Below are 22905 nucleotides of genomic sequence, written 5' to 3' on the forward strand. Positions count from 1 at the left end.
AAACAGCTCAAACTTGACTATGGATGATATTAGAAGACAAAGTCCAAAAACTGATAATTTTACTTTTGATATCAACAATCTTGTTTTCTCTAACTTTCGTCGAGGACAATGAACTGAAACGTAACTTTCTGGAGTGAAAGGTCACCAGAATAGCGGTAGATGGCGCTAAAAAATTTCCGAGTATTGCCTTTCTGCGGGGAGTAATTGGCTTTGTTACAACTTACCCCTGGTACAACTAGCCCCAGTCTCCCCTAATTCTTAATTCTAACCAATAGTGGCATTGCAACTTAATAACATTAGGCCTACGAGGTAATAAACAAGGAAAGTTTCAGATTTACCAAAGTGACTAATTAATTTCTGAGCTAGTTAGGTGCCGAGAATAATCATAAAATACAGTTGCACGTTATCAATATCATATTTACTTATGCATCGTCTGTCCTGTTAATTTGGCATGTGCCTCATGAAAATTAAGCGAGTGAATCGTTTTTTTCTTTGCCATTTAGTAGTTTAGTTTTGTTGCAATACCATTTTCTCCAAAATTTGTTAGACAAAGAAATTTCCAACCAAAATCACTCATGTTTGTAGTTATAAAAAATTATTTAAATGATAATGGACTAAGAAAAGTGTAGAGTTTTTCCACTTCACTGAACACAAAAAGTACCTTTCATAAATCGGCTGTATCTCGGAAACAACTGAACCGATTTCAATAAAATTGGACTCGTTTTTCATGAAAAGACCTGCACTTCTATCTTACAAACTTTCATTACCATGTGAGATGGTGGGCTACACAGGTGGCTGAACTGACAAAGAATGACCATCCTACACTCTAGTGACTACAGTCCGTTGGAGACATAATGTAAAATGCCTCATATAACGGATCTTTTAAATTTGCAGAGAAATTGGTTGTTAAAACTTGAAAGTACGATTGCTAACTTACTATTATATACAAGATGGTATAACTAAGAGCAAATAATGGTATCCTGGCGCAGAGGTCGCAATTGTTGTGGTACCTATCGCACAGCGTGAATCCATATGCTGTGCCTATGTGAATTGTGAAGTAATAGATAAAATTAAAGCTTGCTTTAAAAAGCATTGAAAACCAACAAGTCAAATTGTTTTTTTATGAGAAAAGATGATGATCACAAGTTTTAATTTTACAAAACACAATTAGCAGAAATCAAGTGAATAATCACGCTTAAAATCGGCTTAATTTTTTGCGTTGATGACAGAAGATTGTCATACAATCACACAAACATATTTTGACTTCAGAGGAAGACAATGTGTATTCATGTTTTAAGTAGTAATAATGTGCTTACTATAGATCACTTGTTTTCAAAGTGGATTTTACGCTTTCCTGGGACCCCATGAAAATTACTAAAGGTTTTTCAAGACGAATACAAACGTTAGGGTAATTGTGTGTATCAAAGAAATTTACAGTAATTGCATTACCTATTGCTCTGTACGAATTGCATTGTAAGTTGTAAAGTCCTTCAAATCTTATTAAGGAGAACAGTGATTACTGTATTTTAAAGTGATGATATACTCTAAACAGAGGCTGGCCTTAAATGAAAGAGTTGTTACCAGTAAGTACACTGGAAAAAAAGATTTTCAATAATATGTAGTACTTAAGCAGTTATTGCCATAAATAAGTAGCAAAACACTCAAATTCATCGCATAATTTTGACGTAAACCCTTTGATTTAAGGCCAAGTTGATAAAATTTACTGATAATGTAATGTATATGTGTAATGTAATGTATACATCATCACTATAGTCACATCTGAAGAGGAAAGCAACGGGGAAACAAGACCTTTCAGAAGAAAACGCAAGAAAAAAGATTGTGATGCTGGCGAAGATATTGTTGATGGGTTTTTCATTAAAAGTTTCAAAACATATCAACAGTTAAAATGTTCACGAAAAATTCTTGAAACTGTTGGTGATCATTGTAAGAAAAAGGAAGTAACTGAAACAAGTTCTACAAATGCACATGATGATTCTTATGTAAGATATTTATCTTTTATTAAATTTATCTCTCTTTTAAAGTTTGTCTCATTTTGTCTCTGCTGATTCCTAAAAAATATTTAATCAACTACATGACCCGACATGTATCTAATATGTAGGACAATGCTATGGCTGTTCAGCAACGTGATATGGTTTTGCATGAATAAAAGCTCATGTGTTGGTAAACCTTGTCAGTTCTGCCTTTCGTTATAATCAAAAAAACTTATAGTTCGCTGGATTTTTTTACCGGTGTCTTTTGTAACTTTCAAAAGTAATTGCATGGTTGACAAGAAGAAGACACTTCGAAGACCACTGCTTTTCGTTTTGACCTCATAACTAATCAAAACAAATTTATTATCATCGTTCCAAATACATTCATATGAGAATGCCGTTCCACACTTTTTTTGTGATATTTTGTTTGCTTTGCTGTTCGTTTTACTCCGGTGGGGCCAATTATTACTGACGAGTGGGCTGATCTGCCTAAATCATTGGTGAAACTGTTGACCAAGTAATATTTTTCTCTTGAGTCATGTTTGCCCTTGTTTTAGGTTGTAAATTGTACAGTTTACCAATTACACAAATTTACAAATTAAATTGAACTGATAAACTAAGGTTTAATGCAAATTACCACTAACACAAGTCAAATAGTGCATTTCTTGATAATAGTAAATACTCAAAAAGAAGAATTGCTGGACACATTATTTGTTATACATTACTGTAAATTGAATATTTAGCTTTCTAGACTTATTTTATGATTGATAAACCGCTACAATTTAGATGCTTAACATCGTTTTCTGGTTGCTACTTTTCATAACCATTGATAAAACTTTTCATAAGTCATTCTAAAGTTGATAGAAATCTATTGAGCTTTAGTATACCTACAAAAAGATCAAGTTCTGAGGTATTGTTATATTATAAATGATTACTATTCAGGTCATCCTCTGGATGCTTTTTAGGAAAGCGGACATGTGTCTTCTTTGCAGGACCAGCTAATTTACTCAATGTACATCAACAAACCAGGAGTTGAATTAGCAGCAATCTAATTTTATTGCAAATGAAAACATAAGCATATTTTTATCAAGAAGAGTAGATTTTTAAAGTCCGGAAACTGTCGCCTATGATATTCTACTGCTTGCAAAAGGCTGGCACCTTGCACTGAGCTGTTTGTAGGAATATCATCAAAATCAGTGTTTATTTTTATCCCACGTTCAGCAGCATCATTAGCAATTTTTAATTCTGCCAAGAGTTCTTCAAGGTGCAACCAGAAAACAATTTAAAAACATTAAAATTACAGCAAGTTTTAAGTTTTTCAACCAAAAAAAGACAGTTAAAAAGCTAAATGATCAATTTAGTGCATTACAAATATTGTGTTTAACAATTCTAATGAGTTTTATCGAAAAATTGCATGATTTGACTTGTTTTAGTGGAAAATTTGCGTTAAACGAAAGTTAAACTTCATTTACTTCATTCGATCTATGTTAGGGAATACCCCATTTAAACAAATTCTGTTTAAAAACTTTAAGGGTATTGAGCAACCAGAAGGAATTAGTTATAATTATTTTTCTTAACAAGTTTTTTTAAAGAACGTTTTTTGGTTGTAAACATGAGAAAAACTACCAAGAGCATAAATTTTCCAAATTTTGAATAACCCTATTGTAACTACTCTATGGTTCATGAAAAATTTTTATAAGATATGGACTATGTTATAATAATTGATTATATGATTTATCTCATGGACTCTAATGCCCTTTTCTATTGTACACAATGCTTATTGGAAATTTACTACAGATGAAGTCAAACTCGAGTTCTGATGTTAGAATGATATTGTTTGTAACTTATTTTTTCTTCGTGCAATGTATTGCTGCTAAAACTACTAGTATAGTATAGTAGTTATAAAAGTAGAGTTTTGTGATTAGCAGGTGACGAATAATATGCATTGTTGCTCATGGTACCAACCGCTTGTAAATTGCAAACACAGGTCATGATAGAACGTAACAGAATTTTTTGACTATGTTACATCTACAAAATGACATCAGATAAACAGGTTGAGGTTGTTTATCCCACTTTCATGGTTCAGTTTTTGCAAAATATTAACAACAGCACTGAACAAGCTAGATGTTATATATGCTTGTGTCAGAAGCAAAGGTAAAGACATACCAATACAGGAAATTTATGTCGAACTTCACAACATAAGTAACGTAACTATTTGCATGAAATTATTATTATCTATGTTAAACATATGTTTGTAAAAATATCAAAAATAGAAATACAGTCGAAATCGGTTAATCGCATAGTCAATTTGCCAAGCTTTTTTATGCGATTAATCGATGTATGCGACTAACCGATGTATGCGTTTCCTACATTTTTTCCGCTATTCTCTTTTAAACACCGGCGTACGCATTCTTGCTCCTCCGCCGATTTTCGGAATGACACAATGCATTATGACGCAACAAGTGAGCTTCCATCTTTTCGATTTCGACACAAAAAAACACAAAACAAAAACGCTTTGCGTGGTTTGCTATTTTTGAAAACGTGGTTTGCGCTTTGCGACATAACAATCCTTAAATAAAAATTAGTCTTTTTGTTCTATTGTGATGCAACGATCCGTAACAATCCTTAAATGAAACGTAGTTTTGTGGTTCATAATCACTGTAGAGAAGGCCTTTTTTTCGTGAAGTTTTACTTTACTGTTCAAATCATTTACGTGCTACTGTCTCTATAGCCTTCAGCCTTGCGGTGAATTTAGTCACAGCTGTCTTTAATTCACAACTGCTGTCTTCAGTGTCTTGTCGTGTATTTAATCGCTGCGGGTTATGGGAGATCTTGTGATGATTTTTGTTTATTGGTAAGGATAATCTTCAGCAACTTAACACTTCATCAAAGGAAATATGCGGTTAAGTGATACAAGTCTACAAATTAATCAAGAATTCCTATTCGATTAACCGATTTATACGATTAACCCTTATGCGATTAACCGTTGAATTTTCTTCACAAGTGAATGGGAATGGTTTGGGATTATGCAATGCTATGCTATAAAGCGATTTATGCCTTTAACCGATATGCGATTAACCGATTTCGACTGTAATCTGCTTTGAAGTGGTGTTATTGGTAATTCTGATACCATACCCAGTTAAAAAAAACTTAATTTGTGATGAATTTACTGTGTTGTGTGATGTTATTCACAGTCCATGTGCTTAACTTACCTTTTACTCATTGTGCAGTGAAGAAAGTCGTGTGTTATCCTACAATCCTGAATGCAGATTGAACACAACTGTCCAAATAATGATAGTTATTGTCAAATAAATTAATAAAAAACAGGGTGTTTTCTATAATGAGCACATTGCAACCACACACCTTAAAGTCTGAATGTATTTAAGGTTTGCAGATGCTTTCTTGCAAGTTAATTACACATGATGAGCATACTTTAATTTCATATCATTGATTTCCTGCTTTGTAGAATTGGTACGTTACAGGCAGACTCCTAAAAATTCTTCACGAACTAGTTATGACAATTGCCCGGTACATCAGTTCAAGATAAGCAGAAATTAGAAAAAAGCCACAAAATTTATGTCATCGCATCGCGTCATTGACTGTAGGAATTAAAATGTATGGTGCTAATCTTGTTACAGCATAATATAACAAAAATTATACTCACAAACAATCAACCAACAAAAAAATGCAGAGCCTTGCTTAAAACGTCAAAGAATGTTAATTATGCTGTGGTGCAATTACGATGAAAAGTTAACATGGTGAACAAACCTGATAACCTACGCTTGTGGTAAGATTGTTGACATACTTGTACAATTTACATTCAATTTTGCACTGGGCGAAGAACAGTTGCCTTACCACTGGGCAACGCTCTATTTTAATGCAAGGAGAGTTTTACATGCCTCACTACCTCAGGAGGAAATTTGTGTAGACGAACAATACTCACCTTATGACCACAAAGGGTTAACATATGAGGCTTGTTCAAAAATTATCCGACCTTTTCGCATTAAGCACACAACACAATAAATTTCACAAATTTTATTTTATCTCCTTCAAAATAATGGTGGTCCACACACTTTTCCCAGCGCTTCTTCCTCTTCTGGAAATAGCTCTTGAGTTTCTCCTCTGGAATGTTCCATAGCTCTTCCGTCGATTTTTCTATAATGTCTTCTCATGATTGAAATCGTTTCCTTTTTAGAGTGGTTTTAAGTTTGGAAAAATACCAGAAATCATATGGTGCCAAGTCTGGAGAATAATGAGCCTGGCGAACGAGTGGCATGCCGTTTTTGGTCAGAAAAAATTGGATCACATTAGCGGAATGAGCAGGTGCATTCTTGAGGTGAAGCCGGAAAATTTTCTCTGCCCACATCTCTGGCCGCTTTCTTCGCACAGCTTCACGAAGGCGACATAGAACTTCCAAATAGTAACCTTTGTTGATTATCTGGTCTTCTGGGGCATACTGGTGATGCACAATGCCTCAGAAACAAAAAAACGGGTCATCATCACTTTCACATTGCTACGAACTTGTCGTGATTTTTTAGGCTTTGGAGATTCCACATGCTTCCATTGTGAGGATTGAAACTTGGTTTCTGGATTGTAACCATAAACCCTTGTTTCATTGCCAGTGATGATAGTATTCATAAATTCTGCGCCATAGTTTGCACAATTCAGCATGTCCTGGACAATTTCCTTCCAGAGTTCCTTCTGTTGCTCCGTCAGCAGCTTGGGAACGAATTTTGCCTACACTCACCTCAGGTGGAAATCCTCGATTAAGATGGAATGAACTGAACCCGTGCTTATTCCCACCTCTGCAACGATTTCTCATACTGTTAAACAACGATCTTCCAGCACTAATTGGCGAACTTTCTCGATCACCTCCTCATTTCGGCTTGTGCATGGCCTCCCTGAGCGTGACTCGCTCTCCACTGACATTCAGCCATTTTTAAACCGACTAAACCATTCCTTTATCTGAGTTGGGCTTAAGGCATCATCTTCAAAAACCTGAAGAATCTTTTGAATTGTTTCAGTTTGACTATCACCAAGCTTTTGGAAAAACTCAATGCAATACCTCTGTTCAATGCTTTCTGTCATTGAAATGCGATTTTGTGTGAAAAAAATCGCCGGGCTTGCACTATATACCTGCATTTAATGCTTAACATAGAGATAATGACATGGCCAATCGGCTTAAAAGGATTCACACAGATGGAGTAATAATCATGTAACAATTTCCCCAAAAAAATTGGTGCAGGTGGCAGAACTTTTGCCGGGAAGAGAAAAGGTTGGATACTTTTTGAACAGACCTCGTATAACTAAATGCATTGTATGTGGATTTTAACAAGGACAACGTACTAGTAGTCTTTACTTGACAAGGCAACAGTGATGTAAGTTAAATCAATGTAAGGTGGTGTTTTGCATTGCAAAAAAAAGAAACAACATACTTTTTGTGGAGTAGTTTTAAACAGCTTAACCAATAAAAGTAAATAAAATTACTTGAATTTAATAAGGCAATTCGAAAGGAACTTTTTTATCAGAGGAGGTTTGCCATCCAGATGACTGTAGGCCCTCTTGTAGTCATATTATATTCCATGTGGCATAAGCTTTAAAAAGTCTAGTGCTAAATAAAATAAACCTCTGGAGTATTACTATATTCTCTTTATTTTATGATATACTGAGGTTCAATCACCATCAACTTAAAGTTCTGATAAATGATACTTCCATGATCAAAAAATGTTACCGGATCCAAAGCACGGAATAGTTTTGAATTCAGTTCTTAAAAACTTACTTATTGTTCTAAAATTGCATTCCCTGTTAGTAAATTTAAAAGCTTTGTATTGATGTAGTGTGTACTTACATGTATACTGTAAGTAAACATAAACTTCTTTATGTATGCAATATTAAATTAATGTTGTAATTAACTTCTTGTTTTACAGGCAAGCTCTGTAAGCACATCATATGGAGGCTACTTGGTTAGTATATGTGCTAAGGTATTAATTAAATAATCATCAATCATGTCATACTGATTGTTTATCTAATCATACTTGGTTTATTGTATTGCATTATTGTGTTTTTATATTTTGTTATACAAACTGTTACTTTGTGATGTCAATGGAAACTGTGAAGTCAATGCATGAACTAGTTTTTGGCACACACGCTGAGTTGTCCAAAATTGAAAGGGTCTGATTTATTAACATTATATTTTCTGTCGTTCATGCTTGTACCTTTGCCGAACTTTTAGAAATTCCATGTGAACAACAAAATGATTTCGGTTTTGTGAGTCATACCTATAGGCACCAACTTCGATCAATCAACACCCTCATGAATTTGACCTATAAACTTTATGATCATTCATATTCCACAATTTATTAACCTTAGAATACGAGATTAAGTAGGATTAACATAACCTAATATGACGAGTTTAGCATCATAGTCGTTGTCTATAGTGCAAGCAGTGTGTGTACAGCCCAGAAAAACCTTGCACTGTCTGGAAATCACGCACTGGTATGGCATCATAATCTTTATCCTCAGACTGTCTGGAAAATTTTAATCTTTGCACTGCCTGGATTTTTTGGCAATGACGCCTATGTTTAGCATTATCCACATTTGGCGTACAGGACGGATACAACCTGGTTGTTGAGATGTTGCACCAACGCCCTCAGAAGTTAAAATAACTTTTGCACATACTGCTTACAGTTTTTTGCTGGTTAAAAACAACCATTAAACTAAAAACTTTGTTTTACAGGGTGAATCTGAAAAAAGTGATGGAGAGGACTCCAAGGTATTATATCCGTTAAATTAGTTATCAGTGTCTTGCTATACAGTTCATCATGATTATGTTTGGAACATGTATCAGGCCTGGCTGTGAATGTTTTTCAGTTGAGTCATAAATCGCTTTCCTTGTCAGGCCAGGTTACTATTTTTTACTCTACTACCCCGCGTATACTTTTGTGATTAATTTCACAGGTTTTAAAGGAGAACAGAAGTCATTTTCAATCTATTTTCTAAAAAAGGTTAAAAATTCGCTGATTCTGAAAATATAAATTTCTCTATCTTTTTTCGTTAACGAGTTATTGGCATTTATGAACATTATTGAAAAACTGAAACCCAAACAGGCCTAATAAAACTGTATATAGTTTCTGAGGACTATACTTATACTACCTAGAGCTGTGTTTAATTAAAAACGCCTCTCATATTTAGCAATAATATAAAAAAAACTGTTCAACAAGACCATTAAATTTGCTCAAACAAATCTTGCAACAGCAACTCATTGATCTAATATGCTCTTGAACCATGCTCGAGCAACCCTGGTGATGTCTCATCCGCTACTGACACAGTTTTTTGAAAACCTTTTTGCCAATAATTTTTTAAAACAAAAGATACAGAAATTTTGTTTATATTTTTAGAATCAGCGTATTTTTATCCATTTTTAGAAATTGTGTTTAAAATGAATTCAGTTCTTTTTAATGCATATCATCATTTTACTCTATAACTGATTCAAGTGTGTTGCAGGCAAAACCAAGGTCATGATCTTTTTTCTTGACAAAAAAGTGTGCTTAATTTATGACCCAAGATCCTAAATTTCAATCAATATTTCAAACATTTGTGTTTTGAAGGAATGGCTTAACTTATGGCTCTTTAATCCTTACATAAAATCTTTAATAATTTTCAAAAATGTTTCTCAGACTGGTAAATAATCTGACTCACTTCAAGAGCAAGGAAAAAACTACAAACAAATGATTATACAAAAAATGAGCATTTATTTAAAAGAATGCTCGTAGCTGCAAACACTTACAGCAAATAATTTATTTACAGAATATGTTATGTTAGCTGATTGTAAAATCCCCATTGTCAACCACACATTTGAATATATTTCAGAAAAACTTCCATAGGTATTTAAAAGTCATCTTTTTGTGCTGCCAGAAATCTTGAGATTTAGGAATAGTTGGCATTATTTTAAAAAGGATATTTCTGTGTAGTGTTAATGATTGATTAATTAATGTCTGGCGTGTTGGGCCAAATGAAGTTATTTCCCCCTATGTTATTTAACTCAACTACTGCTCCACGTTAATTGCTCTCATCTTAGTTAACTTTTGCCATTAGCCATTGTTAGTAGCTCATACACAGGTACTAAGCAGTCATCACACTTACCTTTATCATTAACAACCACATAGTTGTTACTATACCAGTCCAGGGAATTTTGGAAAATTATGTTTACATTCTGGCAATTTAATCCAACACGATCCAAAAAGCATTTTACAGTCATTTTAAAATCAAATGCTGTAAAAGAAAAGTTCCAGTCTAAAAGTTTCAACAGATGGACTCGACTTCTTAACTCTACAGCAGTGGTTCTCAAACTTTTATAGCTCATGACCTATTCGTGACATATACAATCGTGACCAATATTGATCACTTAGAATGTATTCAACAAAAATGAAAATATACTCTTGTGAAACCCTTTCTTTATTATATGAATTCTTCACATTTTTCTTGATATTCAATTTTTGTTGCATCCCATTCAGACGAATGGACTTATTTACTGTCCAAAAGTAGTTTGATATGTTGTTCAGTGCTGGACAAACCGCAATCATGTTGCTGTCTTTGTATAGTCTGTTTCTGTATTTTGTTTTAAAACAACCATTTTGGAAGTCACAATACAAACCTGCTCACAGAGATAAATTGGTAGTTAAGGCATTTATAAGCAAATTGATGTCTTTTTAGATAGCTCACTAGGTAGTAACACAAGGTTATTCGTTTTTAGGTTTATAGTATTACCATTTGTTATTCTTTTTCTGAATTCTAGTCGAACTACCGACCGCTAGCATGACTACCTTTCACTGTGGATGTTGGACTCCGCAAAGTTTGTATACTGCCACCTCTTCTCTTGATGGTTTAAATGAACTGGATAATTAGGCATAGCTTTATTGAAGAGCGTGTCATGGTTAGAAGTAGTAGGATTAGTATTTTGCTCTTCGCATAAGTTCTTCTGGCTTTTTCCAAATAAATTCTTCAAAGTGCACTCATTCGCTTTGCAACTGTCTGCAATGACTCTGAATGAAAATAAGCATGAAGAAAACTGAGATACTCTGCCTTTCAAGAAACCTTGTTCAGTGCTCCTTGCAAGTATGCAGAGAAACACTGAAACACTTAGAGAAATTCGAGTATCTGGCTGTGCAATTCACTGAATTGGACACTCGAACTGGACAAGCAAGTGCTGTAATGCGTGAGCTTCAACATTCAGTTATCATGAAGTGAGAACTGTCTCAGACCGCAAAGTTCTCATATTTTAGGTCGATTTGCTTTCCAATTCTCACCTATAGTCAAGGATTTTGGATAATGGATAGCGCAGGCGTCAGAATTGGGATTTTTAAAAACGGCTCATGGTGTAACGTTATTAGATAAATTGCGTAGCACGGATATCTGTAAATCTCTAAATCTTGAGCTTCTTCTTCGATTTGGAAGGTCCTAATCAAGATATTTTAGTCATGTTATCAGTATACCTCAGGAAAGACTTGCAAATCAAGTTACGCTTATCATCCCAACTGGGAAAAGACCAATGGGTCGACCAAGCATTCAAGTGGTACAATTACAGCACTAGCTTGGCCTGGGCACGATTAAGTGTCCTCTTAGTCAAACTAAAAACATAGCGAAACATTGTGAATTGTTTAAGGAGCTCCTAGAGCTGCTGAACCCCCTGAGAGGAAGAAATAGTTTTCAGAAAGAGATATAATTTTAAATATTCACCTTAAAGCGTATTAACAAAAAAGTTGCATACAACAGCAGTTAAATCATAAATGTGAAAAAAATTTTAGTAGAGAACAGGGGCACCGGAAACTATCGAATCAAGCGGGAGCAGATTTTTATTAAGGACATTGTTGGCATTGTTAAAAAAATTATGTATCTGCAAATTTATTCTTATGCACTAATTTTTATCGCTACGTATTGACATGTAAATAGGTCTACTGCTAACAAATCAACTCATCTTTGAATCGCGATATTGTTGTTTAATAACGTGACAGTCTGTCATCTCCTATGACAGTGACTGTAAACTGCTGGGTCGCGGAGCCTTCGAAAATGGGTCGCGACTCGGCCCTGGCTACGACACTGAATGTGGATATTTATAATATCTGCTCTATACGATACGCAAGAGGCTTCCAAAATAAGTATGATATACTCAATAGTGTGTGATAATGGAGCTGGCGCTGAGACCACACGTGCGCCCAAAATTCTCTGCGGTGTGTTCCACGCAGTTGTATCGCACATCAATATGTATAACTGAAGACGACATGAGATGCACCTTCACCTCCCGCCAACCAAGATTTCAACAATTGTGCAACACCAAACAGTACCAAGGCACACATTAAACTGGGAATATTAGATGCTGTGCTGCATTTATTTTTCTGTTCTTTTTGTTTAATATATGTGATATTTGTTCTGTGTTTGCATCGTGAGCAAAATAACAGGGTTTCTTAGTTTTAAGCATGGAAGCTGCAATGTTCGTTTATTACTATTAGGTCATCGTCGCTCCTACAGATACAATTTTGCGTCGCGGCAAAAAAAGATTAAGAACCACTGTCCTATGAAAACGACGTTTTCTAACATGGTGTTGTCCAACATTACAATTGTACTGACTGTTACGTTATAATGAGTTCAAGGCAAAATACCAGTTGTCAAGCAGCCCATGCAAGAAATGCTGTTGATAGACTAATCAGTTTTGCAAAAAACTTGAATTTGTTTCGAATTAAATTGAGAAAAAGAGTGAAATTAGCTTAAAACAAGGATATGGGTTAGATTATTTTATATCATATGATAAATTTTAATTTTCTAAATAAATCTATCTAAATAAATTTTAGATAGATATTACATCAAAGTACTTAATATTTGTGAACACATAATTATACCCGTCGAGAAATAATCAGAAACTTTTCAGTGTAAAATGCAGACTGTTTCTAATGCAAAAAGAAGTGCCTTCAAAAGGATAATGTATCATAATCTTCATTGATTTCCTGCTTTGTAGCTTTGGTATGTAATAAAAAGCAGGATCTGTGGCAGACCGAAGCACGATTTCTGTGTTTACCACACATACCCGGCAGACTGATACTCGATGTCTGTGATTGCATTATGTCATGTCTATTGAATTTTAATTGATATATATTGAAAATATTTGAAAAACTGATGATATTAATTTTTTTGAACCATATTCACAGAATCCACCTGAAGAAAGATTTTTTACCGCAATGGATTTAACGTACCTGGTAGCTGATTCTTCGTCTAACATTAAAAGATCTACTGCAGTTAAAGACGGTAAGCTGTTACTGATAGTGTTGTCGAAATTGTTGCTTTAGTTTTACTGTTTTTGCTGTAGAAAAGAAATTGGAACATTTCAAAATGCTTTCTTGCACTACATTCCAAATTCTTCTGCGTAGTACATACCTAATACAATGACTATACAGTGGAGGTTTGTTAACTCAATGTTGAAGGGACTGATTAATTTACTACAAGTTTTGCAAAACTGGTAAATTTTCATAAATAATTATCAATTGAAATGCACTTTTAGCTAGGGATGTGCCAAATCGATTACGCGTGAATATCAACCATTTTTGTTATTCTTAAAGTGAGTGCAGTTCCGAAAGCAAATTGTTCTTATATAAAAGAACACTACTAACTGAACATTCTGGAAAATATTTTTGAAAAATATTTAAATAATAATAGTATGTAGTTATCCACAAAACAAAACTGCAAAAAGTCTCAACTTTTGGCCTTCATTGTGACTTAGATCAAGGCTCTTTTTCTGTCATAGATTAGTCAAGTTGTTTGAAAACATGCGTCTGCTGCTGCTTTATTTGTGCGGTAGTCAACTAAAATCTGGAGTGTAGGTCTTAGCAGTTTAACCTGTTTCCAATTAGGCATCATGATAATAAATTAGCAACGTGAAGTATTGTTACTGAATTAATTACAATCGTTTTAAACATAAAAAATTTGGTAGCCCAATCATTTGCGTCCGTAAAGTTACAGTATCCTTTGGACCGCCTAGGTTACCCGTCAAATCAGTATCATACTGGTTGTCGTAACTGTGCAAAAGGTTGCCACGTATTAAGCTATTGGCAGTTAGAGCAATCTGTATAGCTGTAACAGATACATATTTGTTGTACAGTAGGTATTGCTAAATTTATGAAATTGGGAATGTTGTCTCTGATTACTTATGACATCATAAGAACCTTGATCTATGTCACAAATAAGGCCAACTTTGCAGATTTCTTATGCTCATAAAACCAAAAATTATTTTTGAAAACTATTTTACCAAAATATTCAGTGAGTAGTTCTTTCATATTAGATCAACTTGTTTTCGGACTTGCCCCTCACTTTAAGAATCCAAATCTTGCAGACAGATTTGGATAGAATCGTTTATTTTGTAAAACGCAAGACAACAAAAGTGAAACATCAAATCTTCTAGTTGTTTGGTTGACTTTAAAAATCATAAATTGTTGAAAGTGTGTCATAACTTTATAACACAAAATCCAGGTTACTTTTCATCATTTTTCGTACTTGCATGAATATCAAAATCTATTATTCGTAATCTTAAGCATTGAAATAATTTTACATCCCTAGTTTTAGCTGTGCTAACCCTGGTTTATCAAGCTTACTCATAAAAACTTTGACACAGGGAATTGATCTTCTGGTTGGTGTCAGGCATGCAATTTTGTCAATTTTGTATTGTTTCTTAGAACTAGAGTACTTTGTTCGTACACCGTTGTTTCGAAATTTTTCATGAGGCAATGTTTAGGATTCAGCCTTCACCTTTACAACAAAACAAACAACAACAGTGACTGTTGCAAGCAAAAAGTGTGTATGGTACTTAATAATGTGGTTGCATACATAATACAATGACTGCTGCTTAATAGCCCGCTTCAGGACCGAACCACTTTGGGCTTACTAAACAGATAGGCTCACAAAGCAGGAAGTGAGTATACACAATACCCATTTACAACTGACAAGTTAATTTTTTTTTAATCAGATACATGTTTAATATAGTTTACATGTACTTTACTACACAAACCCATAAAAAACAATCAACTCAAAAAACAACTCGTGGCTTGACTGTATTTAGCATGAAGCACACTGTGCTAAAAGCCTTCATCACCCTCTCTTTGCACTGAATTTCATTCGACCGTATTTCCAAAAAAAAACTGGATTAGAAGGCTTTTTTGCTACAGAAACAAAATGGAGTAACTCGTAACCATGCTAAGTTGAGTTTTATAAGCAGGTGGGCTTATAAACTTACTGTATCATTGTTTTCTTATCACTGTCCTGTTTATAACAAAAACTTGTTGCATACAAGTTAGCCTCTATATTTGTTATATCTATTTATCCTCTCACGCCCCAGCATGGTCAAGGTGAAGCAGTCCTCGGTGAAGGAACTCTGTAGAAATTTTTTATTATAGATGTTCACAATTCTTTTTTTGGATTTAGCCCTAAATCCAATTTTCAGAGAAACTAACCAAATCTTTTTGCCGAATCATGCTATCTACTGTTGTAATTTTTTTATTGTAAAAGTTAACAAAACAGTGCTTATGAATGGCGGCTTGTATGTTCAAGAAATTGCTGTAATTTAAATATGTGTAGTTTTCTTGCAGGTTATGATGGAGCAGTACTAAAAATGACATACTAAGATTTTGTGTTAAGTGCTAGAGTATAATCAATTAATCATATTTGACGTTGTAGTTTTCCTGAAATAAATAAATTTTCAAACTAGTCTTAGAAAAGTATCTTAAATATTCGGTTTTAGCCAGATGTGAAACTACATTCATTCCAAAAACGAATTTGGGCATTTTTATTCCATTTGGTTAAATTCATTCAGCCTCTGAACACTTCAGTGAGTCCCTTGTCTTGTTATCTAAATTTATAAATAAACAACAGTAAACATCAAACTTGGGTACCTATTTGCTTTCCCATTATCTTTCCTTCATTTGTATTTTCGTCCTATGTTCCTTCGTTCCTAATGTCTGCTGTTTTGTAAATAATTTATTTATAATTGCTTGTTTATTTTGTGCTGTGTTTGAAAAATAAACTCTCTCTTTTTCCTCTATGCAACATTTTTGCAGATTAGCTATCATTAGACAAAATGAAGAATGTGACAATGCCCATCATGACAAGGATAGACTTTTCAAAATACTAGTTTATGAAGCAGATATTAAGTTTGACTTAAACTTCATGCTATTTCTTTTCTGCTTCATTTGCCATATTATGTTGGTACTAAACTGTGGGTGTTTGGAAGTAAATACTTTAGTTGTCTGCAGATTCACTGAAGTATTTAAGGTTAAGTATATTTCTGTTGTTTATTTATTATTTGTTACCTACTATTTATTACCTTCCTGTACAGGTTTTTGATTAAAACATAGTAAAAATGTTGTATATCTGCCAACTGCACAATGCCCACTGTTGTGTTTAAACCTTTAGTGTCTTGGAACATGTGTGCATGATGCAGCACTTTAGATTCTTTCCACTAATTGTAATGCCTATATGGCCCTATATAAAAAAAGTCTGATGGCTCTTACACCATTGTACAGTGCCTACTAAAGTAATCTGTTTCTTTGAGATGTTATACCATTTTAGTGGCATAACTCAACCATTTAACATCCATAACTGAAGGGCTATTGTTTTATTAGGCAAGGCATATTTGATGTTCTCCTTTAAATTAGTAATGTAACAGTTTTTGCTAGTACTGTAGTTACATTTCTTTATTGATCTTGCATTGATACAGGTAATGGTAAATATATTTAGTATCATTGTTTAGCAACACAAGGAGTTGAGTTTTAAAACTGGTTGTTGAAATTGGTAACCAATGCAATACATAACAACATTCAACATTATGACTATGATGATGAAATATACGTCGCAATTAACATGAAATTTACTGTATGCAAAGCGTTGTTAAAACTAGACCAACTTTATCTTCCCTACAAAAAAAAATTCCAGATCCAACCTGCTTCACCTGGTTAGTGTTCAAATGGAAATTTTGTTTCTTTATTAAGGCTTTAAACTGCTCTTGCTAATCAGCATATTCCTAGTAACTAAAATATGTACCAGCATTTTCGACTCCATTTATGGTTTTCTGCACAAGGTCTTTGTTATCCTTTTGATATTCCTTGTTTCTTTTCTATGTTATTGTTTGTATTTAACAATTTACAATAAATTTAAATTTGATACAAAACAGAAATAAATTTTATATAAATATGTTTTGTTATGACAGCTTTGTTTGGAGAAAGGGTGAAAGACCCTTCACCACCACCAAGTTCTTCACTAGGCTGTAAAGAATTACAGTCAGCCAATTTGGTTATGCCCGTTGCAACTGTAATGAAACCTGGTTCAGAAAAGAGTCATTTATCATTTAGAAGTCGTTCACCTGCAACTTGTCATGTAACAACTCCTCGTTTTCCGATTGTTTCTCAACGGCATTCCTTAACAGCTAACCCATCTGAAAGTCTTAGAGGTGTGTTGATACATTTAATTGCTTAATCATAATTCATTTTTGCGTCATAATTTTTGAGTTAGAATTGTTTCTGTATTGAGATTTTTGAAGTTCTAGTTGAAACAACTAGTCTAAACTTAAACTGTTTAACAGGTCACAAGAGCTTTTTTCATGCTAATCTCAGCAGTAAGTTTTCATCGTTATCACAACCACAGCAACTGACAGAATACCATCAACATACACATCAACATACTCATCAGCATACCATAACTAATCCTTATCAACACATGGTAAGTTTTTATAAACCAATATAATTTTTTTAAATAATCTGATTAAGACAAGATAAAAATTGTACAAAACTTATTCTTTGCTTCTGTAGCAATGAAACAAACAGCATTCTGATTACTAAAAACACATTAAAGTATGCCCAAATTATATTGGACGTTAAAAAGATTTCCGGTTTTGGGGTATGTGGAATGCACTTGCACATCGTGACAAAGACATGGGTTCCTGTCCTTAGAAAAACCCTAATCTGGTCTCTTAAATATGCTGTTTAATTGGTACCTAAGCAATGTAATTGTAGGTTTTATAATGTTTAACAACATTACCTACTGAAGTCTATATAGGCAGTTACAATGTTTAATAGCATAATAAATAGCCCACAAAGTATCCTAAGGCCAAAGCTACTTTTACTGCAAATTGGTACATCTGGCTAGGATTGCTTAAAGACGCATTTCTTTTCCATAAATAATGACTGAAATAAAATATTAAACACCACACTAAGAAGGTGCATAATGAAGTCACAATGCATCCATCAGCAGCCTATTAAACAATTACTATGTGTTGAATTGAAACCATGTAGTTTACTTAACAGATACTATGTTTTCTACATAACTTGACGGAAACAACCAGATTGATATGGATATAACTCTTAGGCCAACATTTATGGCGTCATAAATCCTGCCTATGACATCATCATTTATCGTGGAAAAAATAGATGTTTGCTGCTTTGGGCGTATCAAATGAGCAATAAATATGCCTGTGATAGATTAAAGTGAGGGCAAGTCCAAAAACTAAGCATAGTTTAGTAGTCTGGTCAGGCAAATGCTCTTCTTTTTAAGACCAACTTGTTTTTGGACTTGCCCCTCACTTTAAGAAAACATCTATACCCATATGCAAGATGTACAAATAGAATCGTTATGCGTGTTATCATCAATTCTAATAACCTGTAAATTCTAAATATGCAAAATCCTTTTTCATGTAAAAGGTTGATGGTACTAAATCGTGTTTTTACAAATAAGTACAACAACTGTATTAAAACATGTTGAGGTGGCAGATGGATAAATCACTCAATATACTTGAAATAAATAACATATAGCTGCAATTGGCCTTTACACACAAATTCGAGTGAATCAAGCAGAAATTACATAGAGTAGATTTTAGTATTGCTTATGCTAATAATTACTTACATGCAGTTTGAGCGAGTGATGAAAGGGCAAGCATACTGCTTATTGGAAGATATAAACCAAACCTTGTTATCTTGTTTAAACAGTTATTTCGTATACAGATAGTTTAGAATCTGGGTGCTTTGAATTCGGCATCCTGAACTGTACCCATTTCTGCATATTATTATAATAACAAGGCTTGTGCAAACTAATGGTATGTTATTATGACTTTAACACTGACCAACTTATATCCTTATATATATTAATTTAAAACTTTTTTTAGAATCCACGGTTTAATGCGATGTATCCATACAAATGTGGAGCTTTTCAGCCGGCACCAAATTCAGTGTTTCCTTCTTTTTCTCCTATACAAAGTACCTTTCAAAGAGAACCCATGTCGCAGATATTAAACTGCCGAAGATTATCTGTATGTACTTTACCTGTAATAAGATTAGCTTAACACCTATTGGAATTTTTGTAGATAAGCAGCATTTTGTAAAAAAATTATTACTATTTGATGTATTTTACTCACATTTATTTAGGAAATGTGTCATAACTAGGGCGATTATTTTTTGACTTGTCAAAAAAATTCAAAAATTTGTCAAATTTACAGCGTTAGGTCAAAAATTGTCAAAATTGTTCACAAAGTCAAAGTTTTTACCAAGTCAAAATTGTTTACAAACTGCATTATCGTGGTGTCATAGAGGTTGCACTGTAGGTGAACTTGTCATTTTACATTGTACACCTTGTAGCCTACTTTATACTGTTGTAAATGGCCCATTGTCTACTTATTATGAATCAGCTCTTGCTTCGGTTTTGCTTGAGATACTTCATGTATCTTTAGTTTAGACAAATGTATTGAACAGTTTTTATTGTGTCTTAGTTGCAGTTTTTTTGGCAGTGATTTGTAATTAGCTCATTTCCCTTTTCAGAATAGGCTAGGTCTGTGTTCAGATTTTTGCCCTTCTTTACTACAATAAATTTTAACTTTTTGTACAATAATGCGTAATTTAACTACTTGAGTTCTTCATACGTCAAAATTTGTCAAAAAAAGTTTTCTAATGTCAAAATTTGTCAAATTTTTCAATTTTTAGGTCAAAAAATAATTGCCCTAGTCATAACCAATTACAAATCGACACAAATACAACACTTCATAGAAAGATATTGTCTCCGACCAATGAACTTTATGAAGGTTATGTCTGCAGGAAAAAGTAAACAAGCAAACCTGGTCAGCATTAATATTGTTGGTATAATTGCTAGTAAAACCACAACCACTTAAAAAGTAGGTTACTTTACCACACGTACACGCGTCATAGTTAAATTGGACAGGTATCTGCTTGCCACTTTATACATAACGCGCATATTTTTAATGACACATTTTTCCTAGCTAGAGGTCACACAATCACTTAATAAATACGCCCATTGTCTCAATTATTACAATTCACTATTAAAATCGCCGTAAGATTTTGGTTTGTTTCCATTTTATGTCAACATTAGAATGTATTCATTTTTTCTATTTTTGGATTTGAAAATTAGTGTGTCGGAATTTTAGCACGAACCCCTAGTAACAACTGATTGGGCTAGGTTAGAGAAACAAGAAAGATGTGAAAGGTTGATATCCTGTACTAACTCTTTCTTCATAACATAAAATACACAGTTGAATACCGCCAGTATTCTTTGAACTGTGCAATGAATCATTACCATTCTTCAGTATGGAATCATTTAGGTTATCAATTTTTTTTATAATTTTTTTGAACTTTAATGATTCTCTCGCAGCAGATACTTTAGGTTGTGATCAATGTGTTACAAAATACATGAAAACTATCTTTTTGCAATTGGTTGAGTCGATTATAAGAGTTGTTGTATAAGTCCTAACTTGTGTACCATTGTCCAGTATATGCAGAGCTTCCTTCCTCCTTGGTGTTGTTGGGACAATGATTTTTGAAATTTGAGTAGATAAGCAAAAAATGGAACTTGCTGAGCGAATAGCTCTATAACCAAGGCTCAAGCAATGAGAAATCATTGCCAAGTTTCAAGTTGTGCAAAGATTTTCCTCAGATACACTATTTCCGCATCTCATCATATGAAATATGTTGTAATAATATGTCATGAAATTATACAATAATTATGTACTTGTTCTGCCCAAATGTTGATGACCAGTCACAAGCTTAAGGGTTTGTAATTGTACCAAATCTAATAAAGATATAAATCTGGTGGCGGATAGATTATCTAGCGCATTGCTCTTAAAAATGCAGAGCGGGTGGATTCCCAGTTGCGCAGGCATCGTAATACCCTTGAACTGTATATAAACCATACTTGCTTTTGATTGGTTTTCCTGGTGAACAGTTCCAAGTTTGAACAACATAATGACAAAAAATGTTTGTGTCCATTGGAATTTGCACAGAGGCAAACTCGGTAACTAGGACTCGGGCATTGAGGAATCATTGCCCAGATAAAGATGCCATACCATGCATGAGAATTATCTCATTTCGTGATGCATGATTGCATTTTCATCAAATTACTTTTTCCAATTTTAACAAAAAATGAATTATTATTATAAAAATTGTTTCTATCTGCATACTAATAACTTTTTGTGCGCTGCAGGGAGAAAGCTAGATTATAAGAGCAGTGGTATTTTGTTTGATTATGATTTATAGACCTGTTTGGTGGGCCATTCTTCTGCCAAATTTGCCTAGTTTATATGTAGTATAAGATTATGTATTAAAGTTTGTTAAGCTGAGCTTAAACATTGTTCATTTGTGTGTCACTTTCTCAAAGTAAGAATCGTTCTGACGCTCAGGGTAAAACCTGCTCTGCAATGGGAAGGAAAATTTTGCAATAGTGACAATAAAATTTTCAGCTGTATTGGAAATTAGCATTTTTTCAGCCCAATCATTTTGCAAACTTGCTCTTTTTCCTGGAATTTGTTTGTATAAAACAAAAATTGTTGTCTTGCTTTCATCGCTGTTTGTTCACTTTCTAGAACTCTTATAAACATTGTTAAAATGTAAAAAAAAACGGGAAGTTTACATAACTTAGGTCTCTTTACAGTGCTGTAAAGTGTTTTAAGATTCTGCTCAGACTTAGGTCACAATTAACAACTTAAAAAATTGATTCCAAATTCCAGGTACCACTTATGAATGGAGAAAACTGTTTCACACATGACCAGCAAAGCTAGCGAGGGCATGTTAATAGATTTCTTGCTGAGTTTGCATCTTGTGGTTACGTTACTATCGACTACCGGTATACTGAATACAAACACCTGGGTATTGCAAAAACACCCATAAGCGTTCTTTTACTGGTGCTTTTTCTGGTGGCTATAACACTAATGAAGGGCGTTGTTGATGAGCTCGAGTTTGTACAGCAAAAATGCACATCAATGATAATTAATCTTTGGAAGATGTGGTGACAATACTAGTCATTGCAAGATGGAATTTTCTCTGGAATGTCGACAATGATGTACAGAGACAATGTCAATGACAGCAATGGCTGCAGCTCAGAGTAGTCAAATTCTTGTAGAGATGACGCAAGATTTGTAAATGAATTGATGAATAGATCACTGAAATTGGGCTCAATAGAGTGCCTGGGATCGTACTACTCGTCATAGTTTCACAAAACAACCAGGAGTTTAACCACGAGAATCGAAAGACAGGATGTGTCACATACGCTGCCAACACGTCAACCTGATTTCCAACGAGCTCCTATCAAGATAGATTTTGAACCTTCATTTTTCCATCCATTGAAGAACATATCTGCCCGTACATCAAGCCATTAGGCAAGGACTTTGTGGTCCAGTTTTTAAATGACGCTGGACGAACCTACCGCCTAGTAAAAGTTTTTTAACCCTCCATCACACATTACACATGGACGAATTGCCCAAGCTTATTGTCGTACTGCGTTGACAAACTGTCACTGTGTGTTGCAACTCATACTCAAATTGCATTGATGCAGTGATCTCATCACCAACTCTGCTAAGCACAATCATAGAGGAACAGGCCACTCTTCTGTT

At 34.0% G+C, this 22905-nt stretch overlaps 1 protein-coding gene across 4 annotated transcripts in view; it reads left to right on the forward strand.

The window, feature by feature from the left end:
* The window catches only part of LOC143447547 (uncharacterized), a 32695-nt gene that overhangs the window by 2267 nt on the left and 7523 nt on the right, over positions 1 to 22905 (forward strand). For 3 of the 4 annotated variants that reach the window (XM_076947742.1, XM_076947743.1, XM_076947744.1), the window contains exons 2-8: positions 1774 to 2000; positions 7919 to 7972; positions 8728 to 8763; positions 13190 to 13286; positions 17233 to 17472; positions 17605 to 17741; positions 19180 to 19323. In XM_076947742.1, coding sequence (XP_076803857.1) covers positions 1774 to 2000; positions 7919 to 7972; positions 8728 to 8763; positions 13190 to 13286; positions 17233 to 17472; positions 17605 to 17741; positions 19180 to 19323 — 935 coding nt within the window. The remainder of the gene's footprint in view (positions 1 to 1773; positions 2001 to 7918; positions 7973 to 8727; positions 8764 to 13189; positions 13287 to 17232; positions 17473 to 17604; positions 17742 to 19179; positions 19324 to 22905) is intronic. The other variant, XM_076947745.1, reaches the window with a different exon arrangement.

The sequence above is a fragment of the Clavelina lepadiformis genome, chromosome 2 (assembly GCF_947623445.1).
Source record: "Clavelina lepadiformis chromosome 2, kaClaLepa1.1, whole genome shotgun sequence".
Classification (NCBI taxonomy): Eukaryota; Metazoa; Chordata; class Ascidiacea; order Aplousobranchia; family Clavelinidae; genus Clavelina; species Clavelina lepadiformis.